Genomic DNA, 24379 nt, shown 5'->3' with positions numbered 1-24379 from the left:
ACGTTTAAAGTTAGTCACTGAAAAAAATTAAAATATGCTTGGATATATTTTGTCAAAACTTACCATTGACAACTACTGAGGGTACTGATTTAGTCAACAATCAAAACCGATTTTCTTTAAGTTGGCTGTTTTCACCTCACTGAAGGTTGCATTTGTTTGATTTGACAATATCAATATGATTACTTACTTAGAAGGATGGCCAACAAATGCATTACTGATAGCACACTTTGTTGATTTGGTGAATGATTTACTTGAATTGCTTCCTCATGTTAAAATGTGTTTGCTTTGTAAGCATTTTTCAAGAACTGCTGAATGAAAACCAACTAAGGGGTTTGCATTGCCCATCTAAAGAGTTCCCTCAAGCCATCTGTGGTAGTTAAAGGTGTCTCAAAAGCCACAAATCTCTGTGAATGATTAATATAAACACATCTGTGGTGGCAGATTCTCCACTATGGATTTTAACACAGTCAGTTGGCAAATAGACAGTGACTTATTACACTAATGTTTTCTCTTCCTTCCTCTTGTCTTCCCTTCCTCTCTGGCATCAATGATACCACTGTATCAATACACCTCTTGGAGGTGTAGCTAATAATGAAATTCCTGGGAGGGAAGGGCTGTTACCAATTCAACAGGCTGCCGGGGCAATTCGCTGGTTCAGAAATCAGTCTTCCATGTCCACTATTAATCACTGTGAAGCACCTTGGACTTTTTCTGATTTGTGGCTTCTTACCAGCTGAAAGAGCACAAACACATTGTTAATCTTGTTTGTGTTTCCTAGCTTGGTTGAAAACAATACCCTTGATGTGCCTCAAGGGTCAATATTGGGCCCTTGAGAGTTTTTGCTTTTACTTACTGAATGCTCTTCATCACCATTTTATTTCTCAGGTCCATTATAGTGAACATTTGACAGACCAAAACAAGCACATCTATAGCTCACTGCTTTGGGTCTAGTGCGGGAGAAGTGCATTGAAAGCAAGTTTTCTATTGTGCATCTCAAATGCCCATTTCCGGACACCCTATACCCGGGTTATCCAGCCCCCTAATACCGCAGCATTAGGAGGACATGCTGTTTTCTAGTTGACTAATGGTCAGATTAGGGAAGTCACAATGGACCTCGCTGACATGGCCCCTCGCAATGATAACAGATGGATTACAAATTCAAATGGGACAGAACAACGGCAGTGGCAGTACTGTAAAAACATTGCCTTAGCCAATCGGAATCAGATCATTATCACCATAGCTCTCACAAGCTCTGTTCCAAAACCTAGTGAGCTGCTCTCATTACTTCTCTCTTCCATGCTTCCATCTTTCTGTGCACCACTATCTTCATTGCCTGCTCCTTATGTCCATTTCACCAGAGTGCATCTTCCCATTTGCCTTTTCATCTTCAGAGAACCACAGTCCAATCATCAAACATTATTACAGCACATATCTCATAATTATGCCAGAATAATGCCGCTCTTCCCACAGTATATGGTTTGGTGGTTGTGAATGGTATTGCCAGTTCCTTTTGCTAAGCATTAATAACAAGCTGTAATTTTCCTTGATGAATCACACTGCAAAGTTGTCAAATTGTCTCATAAACAGGAGGTGGTTGAAGTAGGTCACTGTTGTTTCTCAGCACACAGTGCATCTATGCTTTTATGCATAGGCAGGACACGAATGGGACCCTTTGCAGCTAAAAGGTTCCTTTATGTATTGGTATGGCAAAAGTATGCAGCATGACTTTGATGGGCAAGAAGAGAGCTGCCCAAATTATTTCTTTGAAGTTTGTCACATCGTGGTGGCTGGTCCTTAGATCATAACTTTTATCTTCCAGCATGACCAGATAGAGAAAGAGAGGGACTCAAGTTAAAGAGACAGGGTCCATCTTGTTAGCATTAGGAAGTGTCCAGGAGGATCTTTTGGGTTTGGTGAGTGCTCAGTTCTACCCTCTGTTTGGCTGGCAGCTGGAGCTCCAAGATGATTCACTGCACACAGCAATAGGACAGAAACATGCCACACAAAGCTGCACAAACCCCACACTACACCAGCTTTGTAGCAGAACAAACACACTGTCTATAGAGGCTTCTTACATGACTCGCTGCCTACTAACACAGCAACTGTAATCCTTATGGATCAAGGGAAGATAATCACAAGTATGCAGCGAGACAGGAAACTCTAGAAATGATGGATTTCAAGCTATGTGTGTCTTGAATGTTTGCGAAAACCCTTTTACACTGATGTTGTTAACTTCTTGACATTGGAGCTATGGCCTAGCTCTTAGTGCATGTGCTCCGACCTGTTGAACCGTGATGCTCATGCTCATCCATTTTCCAGTCGAGTTAATCAGTCTATCCATGGTACAACACATATTTGTGCTCGTCTGTAAACATGCATCAGACGAACATTTTCAGTGTGTCTCGCTGTTCTTTCTCTTTAAGTTTTTATGACACTGTGTCAAGTTAAATGTAGTTTAAGACTCTAGTTTAAAGACTCTAGTTAAAAATCAAGTTTCAAGACTTCTGCACTCTGTTCCGTCCAACTGTCTTTTCACAGAATGACAAATACACATCATACAGAATGAGTCAATCCAAACTTTTGCTTTCAACAAGCAGCGAAAGGACATCAGTGCTGAAATTGTTTGCATATGCAAGTGATTTACTTGCATTGTAGAGGGTTGCACATAGAGTGAAAGGTTGATCTGGGGATTTAAGAATCAATATCAGGATCGTTCAAATACAGATCATGATTAATTGGAAAATAAATATTTTTATCAAGCCCTGTTATACTATAAGTGTGTCATTTTTTGCTGTGCATTCAGAATTCATTCAGATCCCTGTTGGAGAGCAGTAGCTTGGTGGAGAATATAATGCAATAACTTAGAGGATCTGCTATCACGTCCATGCATTGGAAACCAAGACCTTCTAGTCTGTACGATGCACATACTGTTCTTGTTACATGCCTTATGAAGTTGGCTGGGCACACATGCCAGTTTTTAGCCCACGCGCCAGGTTTTCAAAGAACGCCAAGCCCAAATTCTTCTCGCCTGTCTCCCTTGCTCATACAAATGTGCAAAGACAATTTCCAGATAATATTTCTGTTTTCATTTTTCATTCCCTTTGCACTCAGCTGGGGAAACAGAGGTATATTTTGTACACAGGAAAGTGCTGCCACTTCCAAGTTATTGTGGAAGATACTGAAGTACAAGTAGCTTGCCGTTGGCCACGTTGAGAAGCAGTAATCTTTTTTGTCTTCCTCTGGAGGTTGGTAAACTGGAAAGTTCTTCCTGAGTGCTGCAGACTGAAATGTAAATTGGTTAAAAGCTTGATTATGAAAAACACGCTTGAGAAATACTATAAAAACTACATTATTTACTAGGTAATATCAATATATAAAAGTTTATTATCAACTCTGCATGCACACCATGCTAAATGCTCCTTCATATGACTTGCATCAAGCTACAGCAAATATGAAGCGTTGTAGCGCAGCATTCAAAGTGCAAAATAGGGCTGTCGACTTCACACGTTAATTTAGTGTGATTAAAAGTGCTGTAAGTGATTTCAGCCGTTCTACTTCCACAAGACTGAGCCGTTGGATTAGCCACGCCCCCTCTTTCCAAAACAGCAATCTCCAAAGATACCAAAATTAGCTTTATTGAGAGCAAAAACAGTTTTTAAAAACAACAGCTGAAAAATAGCACCCTCAACTGACAACTGGTATGAACAGCATGTCATAAAAATGCATTATGCTGTAATAATTCACTGCAACTACAATACTATGAAAATGCGCAAAATGATTGACAGGTGAAAAGCGGCAGTCCGTGGACCACGGACACATTTTTGTTTGCTTTTTACAGAGTCTAGTGTTGTCAAAGAGACCAGTGAGATATCTCAGGACACTTATTTCATTAATATCTTTCAGGAAGTAGGAACATTTTTTGCATACCTTTCCATGAAAAAATCACTTACAGCACCTTTAATTATATAAAAAACAACACATTAAATAATGAATGCAATTAATCATGCCCTTGACTGTGCATAAATTCCCTAAGAAGAAAATTTTCAACCATCAGAGCAAATTCAGGCTTTAAGTACCACCTTCATGTTTTTGCGCATAGCAGTCAGCAGGGGGCAGTCAGAGTAACTCCAGCTGTATAGACACACTTTCCGAGTCAAATAATCACACGGGAAATCGGCATGTTTTTTCCTAGAGTTACAGTACCATAGGATTGGCCACATTATGCTGACTCACTGACAAGCATCATCTCCCATCAGACATTTTTGCATTGGCTCAAGCATATTTACCTTCATTCGTTGCGCAAGAGGAAGCATGTTGCTTTAGTAGCATGGAAGACCTGAGTTCAGATTCAGCGTTGAAACCAGAATGTAATTATGTTCACATAATCAGTGATGAGTGTGATTGGGAGGTTGCATGTTCCCCTCTAACATTACATTTTTATGTACTGATGGTTAGGTTTAGGTTTGGGGTTTGGGATGGGGGGTACAGTTTATAAAATATGCATTCCTCTTCACTGTATTACAGCCTGTACAGTTGTAAACAACTAGCTTCAGAACGCACTTTTGGCGCCCCTCTGTACACCAGTAAAATGGAGCCCACACATGCCCATACGCCCAACAACACTTACCATTTGGCCACTGGGGGCTGTTTTTTCAATTTCGGTAAGCAACTGCTTAAGAAAAGTCAACCTACTCTTTCTGATTTCACTGCAAGATTAGTCTGTACTGAGAGCAGACAGCACAAAATGAACCTTACACAATGGTTGGAGCACTTGACAGGGTCATAAAACGTGATAAGTATGAAAATCAATAAGATGCAATGCAACCAAAAGTGAAAATCTCCAAATGCATCCATCTGAAGCATGTGTACAAAGACCAATGAAAAAAGTGCAGATGGAATACAAAAATGTGTCCAATGAGAACAGCCCTGTCTACATCAGACAGATTAACATAATCAATTGTAAAATGGATCGCTGTAGAGTGTAGGCCAGCAACAGGCTTATGCTCAATTATATTGAAATAAAACAAACAATATATTTGCTGCTAAATCCATTTTTTTCTCTAATGAATGCTATACTCATCTGCCACAATAATGTGATGCATGTGAATTAACTGAATTATTATATTTAATATATTATATTAATAATTTAATATAAACCAGCAATTACAGGGCCAAGCACCAGCATGGCAACAACTACACAACACAAAGATCTCACAGAACAAGCATAGATCACATTGCCCACAGACAGACTTGAACCCACAACTTTCTGTTTCACAGTTCAGTGTACTATCTACTGCACCACCAGTCAAGGGACAAACCAAGCTTAGAGGAATCACAGCCATGCACAGGTTTTACCATGATCAACATTATATTCATGCAACTTTTCAACAAAAATGCAAATCAACATTTGATTGGGGAAAAGCCCAGCCTCCATTCAGTTAGGACAATACAAAATCTCAAGAACTACACACATTTTTAATGCATGACTTGCTGAGATTGGGATCAAACCCAGAACCTTTTGTTTGATATTTCATGGCACTAACACTGCTCCACTCAGCAGTTTACTTTTTAAATAACAACACAGTCTAGCACAACAGTCAATATGATTGACTGTATGTATTCATCTAACTTTTCAACATGGATCAAATTTAGAACAATACAAAAATCACCAGAACTACAGAAGTGAGGGTTCATACCCATGACCTTTTGAACTATGAACCAGTGCTTTAACACACCAAGCCACTCAATGCCTGAGGTTAAAGTCACCACACAAATGTAGGTTATCTTTTGAACTATAGGCGGCGCTATCTCTAAACTGCTTAAGTATCATAAGGACATGATGTTGATGATGCATACCATTTTTCTTTTAAATCTGACAATGTATTTAAAAGATGTATAATTTTTTAATATATGTCAATACGGTGGAGAGTCAGTATGGCTGATATGGGACAAACTGGTACAGTTGAAATCTGCAGGAATCGACAGACACCAACCCCCATGACTTTAGGACATACAGTTAAAAAGTTGCAGGCAAAAATAGCAATTTTTCACATCTTTTGACCCACAGGTGGCGCTATCGCAAAACTCTGCAGGTGCCCTCAGACCGTGGTCCTCATGAAACATGCCAAGTTTTGTTTCGATTGGACAAAGTGTTGCCGAGATACAGCCTTGAATCCATTTTCAGCTCCACCTCGATAAATATGTTTGCATAACTTTTCAACAAAGTCAAATATCAAAATTCTCGGTCTAGAGATTATTTTGAGCCATTTTGTGTGCAAATCAGGCAAAGTTTGAAGGAGCAGAAGTGAAAAAAATTATGAATGACATAATCCAAGATGGCGGCCATTATAATGGGCAAAGTTTTAATGTAAGGGGTCTGTTGGAATCATCAGGAGGAGAGTAATCAGACAAAACAAGAATTGTGTCTCTACAAACGGTTCAAAGAGATACGCACAAAAGAAAAGTAAATTTTTCACACGGTGGTGGCGCTATAGAGTATGTCTTATAGACCCCAAATTTGGTATGGGTGCTATTCATAACCACCCATATCAGTGTGCCAAATTTCATAATTATGTGTGATGTATAATTATCAGGGATGAATGGATAGATCCTAAAATAATACTTTGTATATCAAAAAAAAAAAAAAAAAAAAAAAAAAAACTTTAGAATTGCTATTTTTAACTGATTTTATTATTAAGTTACTGTGAACGTTAATGCAATTACAAACTTAAAAGTGCAAAAAAATAAATAAATAAATAAATAATAATATTATATTAGCAACTAGTAATGTAGGAAAGGAGCTTGCTCAAGCGCTCCTTCAAGCAGAGGAAGCAGTGCTTGATGGAGGCAATGACAGAAAAACAGAGAAACAGCATTTGGAGCTAATGCACACTAGATAACGAAGAAACTGATTGTGACATTTTATTATAATGTTTTTATTATTATTATTATTATTTGTTAAGTTGAAGTTGTTGTTGTTTATTTAAAAATGGTTAAAACATTGAACGTATTCTGTAACTGTTAATAAATTATAATTATTATTTTTTTTAAAGTCTATAGGTCTATAATTGTAATTGTAATTGTAATTGTAATCTCTTTTAAATATAATATTTAAAACAACCCAATAACAATGTATGTATTTTAATGTTAGTAGCCTACATATTAGTATAAGACGCCTAATATAAAGAGAGACCAAAAAGTGACTAATCCTGTGCGTATCATATCAAGATATGATTTGTTTTGATGGCACAAAGTTGAAAGCATTTCATAACTTTCAGAAAATTTACGTGATCCACCTAACGTGATGCTATCTGCAACTCTTTTCATGTGACAGTCTAAGTGATGCATGACGCTTATTTTGAGAGGTTCTTTGAAGCCCTGACGAAAGCGCCTTAAGATATCGACCCAGACTGTTAACATGGAGGAATTTTGTTTTGAATTTAGACGACTAGACAATCAAAGAGCAATGTTACCACACCCTAACAGATAGAGCGAACAAATCTATGAAATGACCCAAAATTCTGTATTATGAGATAACACCTCAAATGGCTGATGAATAAATTGCATGCTAAAATGTGAGCGATTCAGCTTCGCTCCCGTGAGAACGTACTGTCACTAGGAAAAAAAAGCACTCTGGATAGCATGGCTAATTATAGCTGTCCAACATCAAAGGTCCTCTTTGAAGATGATAGTGTAGAGTGTGAATATGTCTCTTTGTGCATGCAAGAATGTGTTAGCACAGTTGGCTGGCATAATCTTTGACTGAGACACATGTATCCACAGATTTCTCCATGGGTGGCAGAAAATGTGAAAACTGACTTTACTGTATGTGCAGGTGACACACCATAAAGTGCATATGAACAGGACATACATGTCTTTAGAAAGTGTGTTTGCTTAGACCAGCTAAGACCACCAAACCATTTTAGGCTGATTTAAGCTGGGGGTTTTTTAATCTGGGCTCAGATATATGAAGATTCCCCCTTCACAGTCAGGGCCAACAATTTCTGAAGATGTCTGCTATTCTTAGGCAAGCAACTGAGAAGTGTTGTGTTTCCTACCACTTTGTCCATCTATCCAGCCACTTATCATATGTAGGGTTTGCAGGGAGTAGCTGGAGCTACTCTTTGTGTCTCCTCAAAATAAACAGATTGATGTGACATCTCGTCAACAAAGCCCTTCTGCCAAAGTAGCTGTCTCTCCAAAGGAGAAATCATTGCCGTGGTGATCGATCCATGTTCCAGCAATTTGCTTTTCTCATTTAAAGTATGATTTGTCAACAAATTGTGCTTTAAGATGACGTTGGCAAGCGATTTAATGGTCGTAGTGGATTCATTTTCTTTTCATTACATTATTACATGCTTGGGTAGCCAGCAGTATTGAGAGATATTCTCATTGTAGTAACGAGACAGCCTTGTGCAGTCCTCTGTCAGGCCTCAGCCCCACATAGAAACGGTTGCAAGTGTGGAGACGTTCCATCCTATTTGATTTGACCTGTCATTATCGTGCACATCATAAGTCTGAAAGATAGGCTATCATGGTGGAAAGACACCGGCTCCAGGCTTGTTGTCATTGTGTAGTTATAGATTGATAGATGATGAGGGATGATGTGTATTTGAAACAAAGGTGACAACTTGATGGCTGTGCACGATTCCTGTTTAGATTCTCCACATCACTCAATGCTGATGTATCAGTGCAGTTGGACTTTCTGCTGTCAGATGTGGTTCTAAACTGCTGTAGTTGAATTTGGATTGCAGTGAACTGGCAGTTGGTAGTTCAGATAATGAATGAGAATGCTACTGGTTCACGTACACCAGTGTTTGGACTATACAGGAGGAATTTTCAATGTTTTTTCGGCTTCTACACTCACTGAGCACTTTATTAGGAACACAATGGTTCTAACAAAGTGCCAGATGTGGTCTTCTGCTGTTGGAATAATAATAATAATAATAATACATTTCATTACATTTATATAACATTGTAGCCCATCCGCCTCAAGGTTCCACGTGTTGCGCATTCTAAGATGCTATTCTGCTCACTACAATTGTACAGAGTGGTTATCTGAGTTACCGTAGCACTTCTGTCAGCTCGAACCAGTCTGGCCATTCTCCGCTGACCTCTCTCATCACAAGTTGTTTCCGTCTGCAGATCTGCCACTCACTGAATGTTTTTTTTTTTTTTTTGGCACCATTCTGCGTAAAATCTAGAGACTGTTGTGCGTGAAAATCCCAGGAGATCAGCAGTTACAGAAATACTCAAACCAGGCTGTCTGGCACCAACAATCATGCCAATCATCACTGAGATCAAATTTTTTCCCCATTCTCATGGAAGATGTGAGCATTAACTGAAGCTCCTGACCTGTATCTGCATAATTTTATGCATTTTATTCTGCCACATGATTGGCTGATAAGATAATCACATGAATAAGTAGGTGGACAGGTGTTCCTAATAAAGTGCTCATTGAGTGTATATCCCTGCTGAAAAGACCAGATTAGACCCAGGGTTGTACATGTTTTTATAAAAAAAAATATTTAAAAAAAATAAAAAAAAATTTCAATTTAGTTTTTATTTCTATTTTATTTTTAATTTGTCCTTTTAATTTTAGTTTAGTTTCTATGACGGTTAGTTTTAGTTTTTCAGTATACTTATTTATTACGGTATATATTTTTTTTTACATTTTTTTAAGTTATAGTATTTGGCTGACAAAGAAGCGTTAACTATTATTTAAATATGTTTATAAAATATGCTGTTAAATTTCTCAGGGCTTTCTAGTGTTATCTTTAATACTACATACTAAGATGAACTAACAATAAACAATACTTTTACCGCATTTATAAATCATAGTTAATGTTAATTTCAACATATACTTTTTCATTTTTTTTTTTTATGATCATTTTAGGGCTGGGAAATTTAACACGTTATTTTTTGCGATTAATAGTTGACTGTAACGTGTAAAAAATAAAATAATGCAATTAATGCAGTATCCATTTTTTCACTTCCTGAAACTTCAGTAATGTTTTTTACCCACTTCCTGTGGCTGAAATTAGCAAACATAAATTTCCAGGAGGTGCACACTCGACTGCACATCCTAGCACAGAAACTGATGGTGTGGAGCAGTGCATGCTTGTTGATTATGCACGACATGTGTACTGTAATAAACATGAGAGTGGATTTACTGTACGGAGAATGGAGTCTTGTCATGTGTGGGAGAGATGCAGGCAAGCTTCTGTATCTCTTTGCATCACTGAAAACGCTCACTCACTTTCATCTGAACCAGTGTCAAAAGCGAGACCTATTATGTGTGCAATAGAAACTGAATGGCAGCCTGAAAAAAATAATAGTTTTGAGATTTTAAACTAAAGCAAATTAAACTTTAGCATTCAGTTTGCTTTATATCCGAAAGTATAGTGTCTAATAATGCATTGGCAATGTACACTTAAGTTTATCTTACCAATAAAGTTTGATATGAATTGAATCCTGCCCATTTAATCCTTAAAAAAATCTACTGGAAAACAGCAGAAGATTTTGCCCAACTTTTAATTACAGTATGTTCACTGATTTTATGGCATGTAAACACATACTTGTATTAAAGGGTTTATACCTGTAAAAAAAAAAACAAAAAAAAAACATAACATTTTAACCAATTTCTTACTTGTTCTTTGAGACAAAGTACAAAGTAGATATATTTATGATTATATTTTTTTAAATGTTTGTTGTAATGTACCATGATTAATCGTAATTAATCGCAATTAATCACAGAAAACTGTGCAATAAAGTACACAGTGAGCTCTGAGCCTAAATAGCACAATACATAGATGTTCAAATGATAAAATAACTTACATTAAAGTCAAACAAAAATAATCAAGCTGTCACTGCCTGTAACAGAAAGAACTTAATTTAAGTGCTAAACCTGATATGTGCTCTGTATTTCAGGTTCACATTTCTGTGAGGCAACGAACACTAGTATTGTCATGTGCGTGCATGGAGTTACACTTTTGCCGTATATTAGCCTCTCCGGGATGCTTTTATTTTTAAATGGTTTAGCATTAACCTGTGGAATTATTGTTAGCACACCAGAGCAGCAGGAAAAAAAAAACACATTGGCTTTCTGCTGATCCAGCACACTTAACTGGGTGAAAAACGATGTGGAATAATTTATAAAGGCCCATTTACACCAAGAATGATTGATAACTATAACTATAACCATAAAGCTTTAAACATCGTTCTAACTCTAAGAGAATAGCAGAGTCCACATCACAACTATAGAGGAACGATAATGTTGGGATCACTTTAAGAGCGATTGTTTTCCAGCTGATGAACGATAATTACCTTAACAGCCATTCAAAATCCATCCAACTTTTAAGGGCTCAAGCTGCAACGTGCTCTCATCTTCAAAATAACACATTCCAGCACTGGATCACCACTTATTACACACACGCACAAAATTGAAGCTCCTTCTCAAGAACCGGCAATGTTTCTTCTGCATTCTTTTTCAGTATTAACGAAGATGAGATAATGAAAAGCTAACATAAGCTGGTAGCATAAATTTACCTCAGGTATCCAGTGCTATTGTCTCCTTTAAAGTTGTATCCGTCTGTTTTTCTTTTGGTTTCTTTGCTAAACGTAGAAGAGTAGCAGGTCATCCTCATCCATTTTCTTGACTGTAAACATAACTGCAGTGTGCGCTTTGAATAAACAGAAAGTTATCATCTGTTGGTGTGTATGCTAATATACGTAGTAATCATTATAGATATTGTTATGGTTATCATTCTTTGTGTGAATGGCCTTTAGACCGATAAAAAAGTCTAGTAAAGCTGCTTGACCAAAGAAGTCTTGCTGGTTAAGCTAGTTAAGAAGCCTTGTGAAGATACCAACACACCAACATCTAAAACACAACAATGCTGGTGACCAGCAATGCTAGTCTTTTCAATTTGGGACGTGTGCATTTGGGAGCTAGGGGTGGGTGAAATTAGGTCATTAGAGTCTTTAAGGTGTTAACTGTTAGCAATCCTTCAGATCCTTAGCACATGGAGTTAAGAAATATCCTGGTGCTTTCTCCGCTAACAGTAATTAGCACATCTGGTGCTGCTAGCTGGCTAATTACAGCTCTGCAATATCCAAACGCATGAATACATTAACACCTCAGTTTAGCATTTAACCCCATTTTCAGTTATTCTCACAAATGTTTAAACAGTCAGTAGGGGGTGGATGGTGTTGCATCATATTTGATAGCGTGGAAATTGTTAGCAGTTAAGCTAGTTAAAATGGGCCTTAAACACACTTCTAACATGGTAAAATGGTTTAATGGTTAAAACAAAAAACGCCCAAGGTGGTCTTAAGGTGGTTTAAGCTTGTTTAATTGCTTAACAGTCTCTATTCAGCCCAGTCTCACAAGGAAACACATAGACTGTGCACTGTAGGACACTTTCACTTCAATTTAGCTAATTGTATGTAAAATTCAAGGCATGGGGGTGCTAAAAAAAATAGCTACAGTCCAATTTGAAGATATAAAGCTCAATCATGCAAGCTCTTGGGAATTTTGTCCTTCAAAACTGTGATGAGCAGGAGGCACAGTGATTGAATCCTTGGAATTGGCGAAAACTACATTTTGACAAGCTTGTCCTGGGCTGAATGTTTCCTTCTCTACTGATGAGGTTGCATCATTACTTCGTCTGCACCCTCAAAAGAACTTTAATTTGTTTTTCTTTCTCCTTTTTCTGTCTGACAGACTGTCAGACAGCATATGTAGTGCTTTGTGTAAAAATTAAATGAGCCAGTTACTGAAGCACCTGTTCTGTTTGGCTCATACTGAAAAAAAAAAAGTTTTGTTGGACGAGCTTTCTAGCTGCTGATTAAACCTATGGCTCAAAGCCTTTAGGGGCTTGCTGACCTGAAATAACTCACGCATCTCTCTTTTTTGTGCAGGTACAACCAGGCAGCCTAAAGAAGGAGAGGTTCCAGGAGTAGACTATAACTTTGTGACCTTTGAGCGGTTTGTGGAATTGGAGAGAAGTGGAGCTTTGCTGGAAAGTGGAACTTATGAAGGTAACCTGGAAACCCATTGGCCACAGTGCACTAGCAAGACTCGTCATTCATTTTAAAATGAATTAAACTACTTTTTGTACCAATCTCTCATTAGTGGCACTATTAGAACAAAGCCAGAACCATAAGGCCATTTCCACACTCATACATTTTAGTTGAAAACGCATTAATTTTGCTTCGTTTACGTCTCTGTGAAATGATGCGTGGGCTGAATGTCTCAGAAGCGGAGGCAACTGAGATTTGTCTTCCGCCACCCAGATTGAGGTGAGCAACTGTACCACCACAAGGACCTAGTGAGCATTGGGAATTGGGCATGCCAAACTGGGGAGAAAAGGGGAGGAAAAAAAGTGTTTACATGTCTTCACAGGTCGTCGACTTGTTAAGCATAATTGGCGCAATATCACGCCTGTAAACATGCTCAATTATGCGGCAAAGGTTCCTGTCCTCCTGATTGGTCGGCTCTGATTTTTGATTGTTTGCAGATAACTATTACGGCACGCCTAAGCCCCCAGCAGAGCCCAGCCCACTTCTGCTGAATGTAGCGGAGCAACTGTTGCCAGGCTCCACACCCAGAGCAGAGGGCAAACGCAGACGCAACAAATCCGTCAGCAACATGGAGAAGGCTGGCATCGATCCGCCCGAAGATGAAGAGGAGGAGAGGCCCATCGTCAATGGCAACGGAGTGGCCATCACCCCAGGTGAGGAGCTATCAATCAATTTAAGAGGAAGAGAGATCTTTGATGCCTTGAGTGTCTTGAGTGGTCGCCTGTGTAGTAAATTAGCATAGTACTGTGACCTGAGAGCAGGGTTACCAGCATAGAGATGATTACTGTTAGGCCACTAGGTGCATCATGTATCATAGCAACTGTCTCCACTATAAATTACCTCATAGTAACTAACTGTTGTCAGGGCAGTAGCCTAGCAACCACCATGGCAGCATGTTATCACACGTTTCCTATTTTTCTCTCCATTAACAGCAGCTCCGTGGGGCGGAAACGTGCATCAAGTCTGTACTGTACTGTGAAAACCTCCTTGTTTTGTTCTAGCTTCAATACACCAGCATGATAATGTGGTTTTCAATTTTAGAGAGAGGAAATTTCCTCTCTCTCTGAAACTGGTCTCAGATGTTTCTCATATAATTTTTCAGGAGAAATAAAAGTAGAACAAATGAGATTGTTGACTTACAGTAACAGTATAGAGTTTTAAAATTAAAGTAGAGAGCATAACTTAGATAATTCTTGGAATCATTTGATGAGTTCATATTGAAATCTCTTTCTTTGATTGAAGACTTTTGTATCTTGGTCAATCAGAGAAGAAAAGAACCAATGGTGTGATTTGAAATAATGAACCAAGATTTATGGTATCGTTGTTATCAAATTTTACTTATCCCTGCTGAAAACAAACAAACAAACATCTAAAACCAGTCAAAGCTGGTTAGCTGGTCTTAGATGGTTTAAGGTTGTTTAAGCCGGTCTCCCAGCCTAGAATTGTATTGCTGATTTGAAATAATCCTTCTAAAAAAAATAGCTAAAATCAGTCAAAGCTGGTTCGCTGGACTTAATTGTTTTGAGCTGGTCTTAGCCAGTTTAAACTGGTCTCCCATCCTTGATGGGCTGGTCTAGCAGGTCCCCCAGCCTGACCAGCTAAAAAGTGCTCAAAATCACCCTAAAACCAGCCAACTGACCAGGCTGGAAAACCAGGTAAGACCAGCTAACCAGTGACTGATTTTAGACAATTGTTTTTAGCAGGGATATCATTAAAATGTAATCTTGTCAAACAGTTTTGGAGATTTCAGTCTTTCCTGATTTAAGTTGATTGCTTACATAGAAAACTATGAAGCCCCTTAGAGGACAGTGTGGGAGTCTTTTATTGAAACAGTTTTGTGTGCCCTCACAATAAGTTTTGCATTCCCTCGCAATAGTTTGCATTCCTTTGCAATTCGTTTTGCATGCCCTCGCAATAGTTTGTGTTCCCTTGCAATAAATTTACCATGGTTTTACTATAGTAACAATATTTTAACCTTGATATTTGTATTAAAACCATAGTAATAATACATGAAAATGAAAACTGGTAATAAAAATCATAAATTTGTTGTAAAAACATAGTAACCACAAGAATTATCATGGTTAATCTAATAAAATCATAGTTACTATATAAATACAGTATACTGTATTAGAACCATGGTTTCCGCTAAAAAACTAAAAAACAAAACATGGTTAGCCTACAACAGTCATGGTTACTACAGTATTACTATAGAGAAATGATTTCCGTCAACAACTATGGTTACTACAGTCTACGGTTTTTTTTTAATACTGAAACCATAGTTAAAGTATGGTATTTGTATAGTAAAACCATAATAACCACAAAAAAAATTGTTTTCAAAGTTTTCATTTTCCTGTATTATTACTATGGTTTCACTACGAATGTGGTTACTGTATTAAACCATGGTAATTTGCAATGGCACGCAAAACTATTTAAGAAAAGAATTCCCACCCTGTCCTCTAAGGGGCTTTATAGAAAACAGCAGCCTAATTTGCTTAATTTGAGGTTAAGACGCACAATTTATGATTCCAGTGTTGTCAGATTTCACTGCTGATTTGAAATATGTTCATTGATCGTAATCTTGACCAACTGTTGAGATGTGTTCCACCATTCAAGTAGATAGGAGCTGCACTTTCATGACTGAAAATAGCTTCCCGAGTGTGTTCCAAAGATGGCCACCAGTTGACTGACTTGCTAGTAAGACTTTGAGTATACTTTGAAAGTTCAGCGTTCGACTGTATGCAGACGCTAAGCATTCACGTCAAAACTGATGTATACATTCGGCAGCTCACTAGATTTTGGAACAGTGCCTTTCCCTTCCCCACACTCTGTCTTTTGTGGTTCTCCACTGGGACCTACAACCTCCATAACTCAAACTAGGACACGGTTGTCTCTCTTTCTATTTTTTTCCTTACCACAGACTTCATTTTAATCACTCCACTGTTCTTTCTGTCTTTCAGTCCAGCTAACTTTATCTCTTTCTGTTCCTCCATCATTTCTCACTGTCTTCTGCTTTCTCTCATTCTAACATCTCTCTCTTAGAGTGACCTGCTTTTCGATTCTCTCAGAATCTCCAAATCTCAGTTACAGCTCTCTCTCTCTCTCTCTCTCTCTCTCTCTCTCTCTCTCTTTCTCTCTTATAAATATTTTCTCTCTCTCTGTCTCTGCCTATCTCACTCACTTTCACAGGTTTTCTCTGTAGTCTGAGACTCTGAATTTCAACAATGCTGTTGTTAAAAGTTGGATGCGGCTCTCAGAATATTGCGTTGGGTGCTCATAAATTTGACAGCACCTTTTTATATGAGTAGATGCTCTTGATGATATTTTACTGAATTATATTACACCATTCATCTTTTTCAATCTGCTTTTACTGTCTGAATTTTCTTGACTGATAAAGGCATTCAGATTGGAGATGCAGATTTGCATTTTCGTTTGTTTAAAGGTTATGGATTTAATTCTGTCTTCCGTAAGGCGGTTTGCCGTTTAAACAGAGTTTAGCAGCTGATCCTAAAGTAAATTTGCTCAGTACAATATTATCCATGATGGAGTCATTTAGCTACTATAAGTTTTGCCAGTGTTCTTTAATGAGAGCCCACTCCAGTGCAAAGAGTTTTTGGTTAGATGTTTAGTCAGTGGATTTTGTTTAGGCAGCTAATGACTTTACGATGTCTAGTTTGCAATTTCTAGCTCTTTGTTTGGAATACAAAATAGTTACTGGCTTTTGTTAAGGTAACTAATGTAGGAAATTACTTGTTTAGTCTCACCTAGCCAGACTTTTGACTATCGGCTGGTCCACTTTGCAGGTTATTCTGGCCATGAACCACCTACAATGTCATGGGTTAAATTCCCAAGGGACACACAAACTGATAAATGTACCTTGAATGCACTGTGAAAGCATCTGTAAATAAAATTTTATTGACAACCTGTGCACCCTGACTCCTGAAAATTGCATTAAGACAGCCAATCAGATTGGTGCTTGCTTTTTTAAGAACGCTCTGACAATTTTGTGTGTGCAGAAAGCATACATTTGTTTTGTAGGACTTTTTTTTTAGATATTTCATTAACAGTTAACAGTTGAAGACAAGCTTACATCAAGCCTTAGCATTTAAAGGAATAGTTCTGCCAAAAAAGAAGATTTTGTCTGTTACTCAACTTTGTGTCATTCCAAAACTTGTATGACTTTTTCTTATGCAGAACACAAAATTTAACATTCTAACCCTTTGGCCTGGGTAGCTCAGTGGTAAAAGACACTGGCTACCACCCCTGGAGTTCGCTAGTTCGAATCCCAGGGTGTGCTGAGTGACTCCTGCCAGGTCTCCTAAGCAACCAAATTGGCCCGGTTGCTAGGGAGGGTATAGTCACATGGGGTAACCTCCTCGTGGTCGCTATAATGTGGTTCGTTCTCGGTGGGGCGCATGGTGAGTTGAGCGTGGATGCCGCGGTGGATGGCGTGAAGCCTCCACATGCACTATGTCTCCGTGGCAACGCGCTCAACAAGCTACATGATAAGATGCATGGGTTGGAGGTCTCAGACGCGGAGGCAGCTGGGATTCGTCCTCCGCCACCCGGCTTGAGGCGAATCACTACGCGACCATTAGGACCAAAAGCGCATTAGGAATTGGGCATTCCAAATTGGGTGAAAAACGGGAAAAATCTACAAAAAAAAAGACCATTGTTTTAAAGATAAAAAGCTCTACTTTACAATGCATGTAGGCATTATTATCAAAACTGAACAAGTGCTTTGACATTTTCAAACAGATCAGAAGTGTTCCGTTTGATAATTTAAAATATATTTTTGCACTGTACATATTAGTTTGCACTGTAGATATTATTTCAATCGGTAAAAATATCAAACTCATAAAATAGCCAAGTGTCATATGTTGTTGGAAAGCTCTCAAAGAGTAGAATACAACCAGCCTATTTGTTTTATTCACAGACAAAAATATAGTGAATAATAGCTAAGTATATGTCTTTGACATACATGTTTCAGACGATGTCATCGGAAATGCAGTAGCGTCATGGAACCCTAAACCAATTGTATTAGGTTCAGATTGCTACAACCAATGGTGATAGTCCTCCATATCTGGGCAGAGAGTCATGTGATCAACCACTGTAATTACATATGGCCACCAGGAGATGGCACCAAGTACATGACACAGACTCAATGATGACTCAAATGGCACAGAATTAAACTCTTGTGAAATCTCATTACTAAAATCAAGTCTGCATGCTATGCAAACCTTTAGTCATTGTTGTGTTTGCAATTAGTTCTTATGAAACATTTTTATGTTTTATTTGTTTGGAGAGGCTTTTGGACACTAGAATAAATTATTTTTTTAATGCTATAACTTTTGATTGCTTGTGTATCTACACAAACTTTTACTCGGTTACAGGTGACATGATGAATGTCTTTTCAATGCAATTACACTAGCTTAAAAAGCACCCAAAAGAATCATAAAAACAATCTGTGCATTATATTTTAAGTATTTTAACGACACACAGTAGGTTTTGCTGACAGACAAATTAAAATTTTTCAATGAAAATCTTTTTCCATTTAGGACATAATGAGTGTAACAGATAAAGGATGGGCAAGGAGGAGGCGGGAACTGGCTGAACAGTACACATAAACAAGCCCTCCTCCTCGTCACACTCCTCCCCTGCCTGATTCAGGTCGGGGTGCCACCGGTCTGACCAACTCCCCCCCATCTCTGGAGGATAGACGCTGCCCTTCCGGCCATTCTGTCAGCCAGTGGTCCACCCCGCCCCCTGTGAACCTGGGAGAGAGACGAGGGGAGGCGTGGGGAGAGGGAAAGGGTGAGCGGAGACACATAGAGAGAGAGAGAGAGAGAGAGAGAGATGAGAGAGAGAGAGGAACTTGTTCGCCAGCTCCCGGATACGCTGTCACCCGGTCCTCAACTGCTCCTCCGCCCACTGGTGGATGCCAGCTTGCTCCTTCCCCGGCGGATGGAACCGCTTCTCCCTTTCTTCGGCGGACGGCAGTGGTTCCTCCGGCTCTCGGCCGCTCAGACGGGCTGCGGCTGCTCCCCTGGTGGATGATAGCGGCGAGGACTTCACAACAGCGCATCCCTCCTCCCTCCCACCACTGTAACAGATAATGGACGGGCAAGGAGGAGGCGGGAACCAGCTCAACAGTAAACATAAAGTTTATTAAGAAACTCAACATAAAACAAACATAAACAAACACAAACAAACACAGACATACATGCAATGCGGCCGTGTGCATCTCTCTCTCTCGAACTGGCGCCTCTATCTGGCTCTCCCGCTGATCAGCTGATTCAGCGCCGGCCGTGCATCATCACGGCCTGGCTACGCCCTCCTCCTCATCACGAGTAAATTTTTTTTTTGTTAATTGTTTTTAATAGCTTTTCTGAATTTTTTATTGTTATTTTTCAGAGTCCAGTGAGCATGAAGACAAGAATACAGACATTTCTGGAGAGATGCCCTCCACAAGCCCCTCCGAAACCCCCACGGATGCCCCTAAAGAAGAGGCCGAACCCCCCAAATCTCCCCCCAAACCAGATGAGAATGACGAGATGGGTCCTCTCCCGGATAACTGGGAGATGGCTTACACAGAGAAAGGAGAGGTGTACTTTATAGAGTGGGTATTTGTATATGTCATATATCTGCATAGTGGGGTCAAGTGTGTTTGCGTTTTTTTTTTTTTTTTGTTTTTTTTTTAACTAGCTATACGTTTGTGGTAAAAATTGCTGAAAAAATATTATAAAAGTTAGCTAACACTGACAAAGCTCAATTTCGCCATAATATTTCAAATTCTACAAAATATTAAAAGGAATATTTTACCCCAAAATTAAAAATATTATGTAATTTACTCAACCTCATTTCAAACCCAAATGACTTTCTTCTGTGGAACACAAAAGGATATTTAAAAGTTGTCCATGCAATAGCAGTTGATAGTGACTCACTTTAAAGCTTAAAAAACACCCAAAAGTGACATAAACTTAGTCCATGCAACATTCTTGGAAGACTTGGAATATTCACGCATTGCATAGGCTACTTTTATCACACATCTGGGTGTTTTTAACCTTTAAAGTGAGTCAGTATTCAACTGCTATTCTATGGAAATCAATGACCGTTCTTTAAAACATTTCCTCATTTCCAAGTCATATGGGTTTCGAACAACATGAGGGTGAATAAATAATGGCATAATTTTTGTTTTTTAGTGAACTATGTGGTGGGGGGGTTTGTAGAGCCTTGTGAATGACGGGCTCTCTCTCTCTCGCTTTCCAGTAATTTTCTGTCTCTTCTGTGCTGTCTAACAAAAGCCTAAACATAGAATACAGTACAGCACTGATTTTGTCCATAGGGACAAAAGCAGATAGTTGTTTTCTGTTGTATCTTTCATGACAGAAGCTGTGTCTGAGTGACTCTGCAAGGACAGATCTTTCACTGCTTCATGTAACTCCACACAAACACAAACACACACACACACACACACACACACACACACACAGTATGCACTGGCCCACACAGCATGAGTTTTTTGAGGATTTAATAGAGTTGTCAAGCAGCCAGTGGCGCCTTGTTTTCCTCAATCTCCCTCACAGACGGAATGCCTTTAATTCTAAAACTGAAGGCACTTCTCCATATGTCTATCTCTCACCACACACACACTCATACACACATTCTGGGCCAGATTAATCATCACAAAATGCCTCCACACATGCATTTAGTTGCATTTAAACTGAACATAAGCTGTGGAAATGCACAGTGCCAATAGTGCATCTTTTGATTTACCTTTACATTAAATAAAGTCACTCCCCTCTCTGAAAGGGAGTTGAGGCACAAGGGAGAAAGACACTAGCTGAAAGACAGAGATACAAGGTCGTAGGGAAGTGTGGAGTGTCATAGAGAGAGATTGCTGGGAGAAAGTAAGACAAGTACATCAAAGGTGCACCATCTTTTTGCCCCCGGCTGCAATTTCTCTGGCCAGTCGCTTGGCAGAGCGCCGTCAGTTGAGTCCCATCAGTGAGACAGCTGAGTTCCTCCCACTGATCCCAGAGCAGTTTCTTCTGCTAGTTCTGACAAAAAGTGTGTCTCGAGGTATGCAACAGTTGGGTCGAGTAAAAATCCTATTCATTTTCTTCATAGAGAAACTGTTTTTTTAACAGTAATGTATGAAACTTTCAAGACAGACTTACCTTAATCTTCAAGATTGTGTAGAGATGATATAGGGTATGCTTCTGTAGAACCCACAAGTCAGTGTGATTTTTAGACCACGTCCACACTAATACATTTTCGTTTGAAAACGCATTTATTTCTCTATGTTCTGGCCTTCCGTCCACACTGAGACATGTTTTTGACAGCAAAAACCGAGCTTTTTGAAAATGCTGTCCCAAGTGGATACATTTTAAAACGGCGTCTTCGCATTGTAGTGTGGACGGGGAAGACGGAGATATCTGAAAATGAAAAACGTTGATGTATTTGTTGTCATGTAACGCAGTCATGTGATCCATTCAACCCAAAACAATCAAGATGACGGCCCACATTGTAGCGGTGTCTTCCTGAGATGAAACACGAGGACAATTGTGTCTCCTAGCGTACATGGAACGACTATTTTTTGCTTGCGTAGTAAGGGGATTTAAGTGTTTTCATACGTTTTAGTGTGGACGAGATACTTTTGGAAAAGCTTGAAAACGGCAGTGTGGACGTAGAGCATTTCGAAAACAAAAACGAAGTTTTCAAATGTATCTGGATTATGTGTACGTAGCCTTAGATGCCGTTTTTGTCCTGCAAAAACGTAACTTTTCGAAAAACGCTCTGCTAAGTAGATACATTTGAAAACGACGTCTTTGGGTTGTAGTGTGGACAGGGAAAACTGAGATATTTGAAAACGATGACATATTTGTTGTCATGTGATGCAGTCAAGTGATCCTTTCATCCCAAAACAATTAAGATAACGTGGAGTCTTAACATCTTAAATATTAAAAAATATTAATACAAATTAATTTCCTGTGAAGAACTACACTACCCATAAGCCTGAATATAAATCCACCAATCAGAGAAGTCACTGTTATAATAAAGAGCAACAGTGCCCGCCCACTTTTTAAGTACTCTCATAAAGTACTTCCCAAAAAAGTTCTAAGTGATCAAATCAATCAGCTCCAAGGTGAATCAAAACTTTGATTTGAAGCAATAAAGTCGAACAAAAAGACAAAGATACAAGACTGTGCACTTGATGTCTTGAACTACAGTACAATCCCATGAAGCACTGCGAATGACAAAATTAAAAACTTTGTAAAAATATACAAAATTTGATTTTTGTTGATTATAAGTTTAGAATCAGTATATTTCAAGTGTATTGCTAAATATTCAGATATATAAAAAATATATAAGTAGTTTGAGAATGTAGGGAAACCGACTCAATTGCGTCATTTCCAGTGCGTCACAGGAGTGGGCGGTCGCTGCAGAGCTCTTTGGTGGGCTTTGTATGCTGTCATTCTCGGACTGGTGGATCATTTCCCTTCAAGATCATGGGTAGTGTAGTCCTTCACCAGGACATTTGCTGTTAAACACGATTTTTACTAAATGAAGTTGAAATATCGCAGATTGATGGCTTCAACAGAAGCATATACTATCAATTAACAACCTCGGAGCTCAGGTCTGATTTTAAAAGTTTATAAGTTACCATTAATTATCAATCCCCCTATAGAAAACATAAATTAGATTTTTTATTCTGAAACCAGACTGTTGTGCTTAATTGAAATGAGAATTGCAGCAAAAGAAAGTCATGGTTTTGCATCGTGGTGCAACTGTTTAGTAAATTTGCCCCTTAATGTTCAGTTCTCCTCCTTCATTCAGCAAGTCCCTCACATCATCCTCTTCCTCTCTGTCCTACTCCTCCTCCTCTTTCTTGCTGTGCTAATGAGAAGCTTACAGCTAATTAAAAGTATCGATTGCCGTTTTGTTTAGCTAAACTTTTTTCTCACTTTTGTTTAGAGATGAGATCCCAAGAGACATCCTTTCCTTCTCTTTGCTCTCATCAGTGTGGTGATTTACAGTTACAGTTCTTTCATCTCTCTCTCTCACACACACACTTCCTCTCTGTCTCTTTACCTTTTTTGCTCAATTTCTCTGCTCTCCAGCCACAATACAAAGACAACGTCGTGGTTGGACCCCCGGCTCGCGAAGAAAGCGAAGCCCCCTGAAGAATGCAAAGAGAACGGTGAGTGTTTATCATTACCTTTATTTCTTTCTGGCTATGTTCACACAGCTGTGGAACACAGTTGTAAGTCCTGTTTTGAGTGCTATATATGGTTCTGTTTGAACACTTTGGTTATGAAATAGTGACAACCTCATTCTTTATCCAGAGTGACTCTTTAAAATTATCAGGACTCACAACTGAGTTTTGAGAGCTAGTTTGGTTGATATGTGTTGTATTATCAGAACTGCAGTCAGCAATTAGTTGTTTGTTGTGTCATCGACACATCATGTTTGACATGAGACGCACACTTTCTTTGCTGTATACTGGTAATTCAGTGAGTATTTTAACGTTTACAGATTGGCCCCGTTGACTTCTATTGTAAGTGCCTTACTCTAACCCAGATTTTTGCTTTTTTTAAAGAACAGAAGGGACAAATCGAAATGAGTTTTTGTGGTAACCAATATTATGCCACAAATGCTGTCAATTAAACTTAAATTGTATTGAAAGTGTTATCCAAATGGATACATCACACTTTCTTTACTAGTTATAATGAACTGAATGCAGATTTTTAGTAGTGGTAGTATATACGCATAATGATAGATAATTAAGATTAAATGTCCCACTTCAGCAGTTGTCCCACTTTACCTGTATTTTCCCAATATTTTAGAAAAGCTTTGAAAGTGGCACATTTAATTTAATCCAAATTTGAATAGTAGAACTATTCAGAACTATTTAAGATTTCAATTATACCTCAGATCGTGCGGCTTATTGAGGAGAGGTGTGCTATCATTTTCTAAGTGGACTTTTTTTTATTTTTTTGCCTGCCAAAAAAATTCTGTAGACTTGAATTGAAGGAGGGATCCGAGCCATATGTATCTAGGGACCAGAATATCTTAGAGACTTGGGGGTGGGCGCATTTTGTTTTGGTCCTGTAAACAACCTCCTATCAACCATCCGGTACACCTTAGCAACCACCCACTTCACCCTAGCATCATGGCAGTGAGTTTTGCAGAGGCAAGTACCACTCACATTTTCTTCTGAAAATGTAAAAACCTAGTTTTTCTCTTTACTCTCCGCACTCTACCTCAAAAACTCCTGAGTGTGTTTGTGAAATGA

The 24379-nt window shown here is 38.7% G+C and overlaps 1 protein-coding gene across 1 annotated transcript in view; it reads left to right on the top strand.

The window, feature by feature from the left end:
- Positions 1–24379, top strand: part of LOC127435396 (membrane-associated guanylate kinase, WW and PDZ domain-containing protein 2-like) — a 311603-nt gene that overhangs the window by 196235 nt on the left and 90989 nt on the right. The window contains exons 3-6 of the mRNA XM_051688849.1: positions 12922–13041; positions 13521–13736; positions 19495–19699; positions 23205–23284. Coding sequence (XP_051544809.1) covers positions 12922–13041; positions 13521–13736; positions 19495–19699; positions 23205–23284 — 621 coding nt within the window. The remainder of the gene's footprint in view (positions 1–12921; positions 13042–13520; positions 13737–19494; positions 19700–23204; positions 23285–24379) is intronic.

The sequence above is a fragment of the Myxocyprinus asiaticus genome, chromosome 45 (assembly GCF_019703515.2).
Source record: "Myxocyprinus asiaticus isolate MX2 ecotype Aquarium Trade chromosome 45, UBuf_Myxa_2, whole genome shotgun sequence".
Classification (NCBI taxonomy): domain Eukaryota; kingdom Metazoa; phylum Chordata; class Actinopteri; order Cypriniformes; family Catostomidae; genus Myxocyprinus; species Myxocyprinus asiaticus.
The sequence above is the reverse complement of the archived record's forward strand: the minus strand, read 5'-3'. Positions and strand labels throughout refer to the sequence as shown.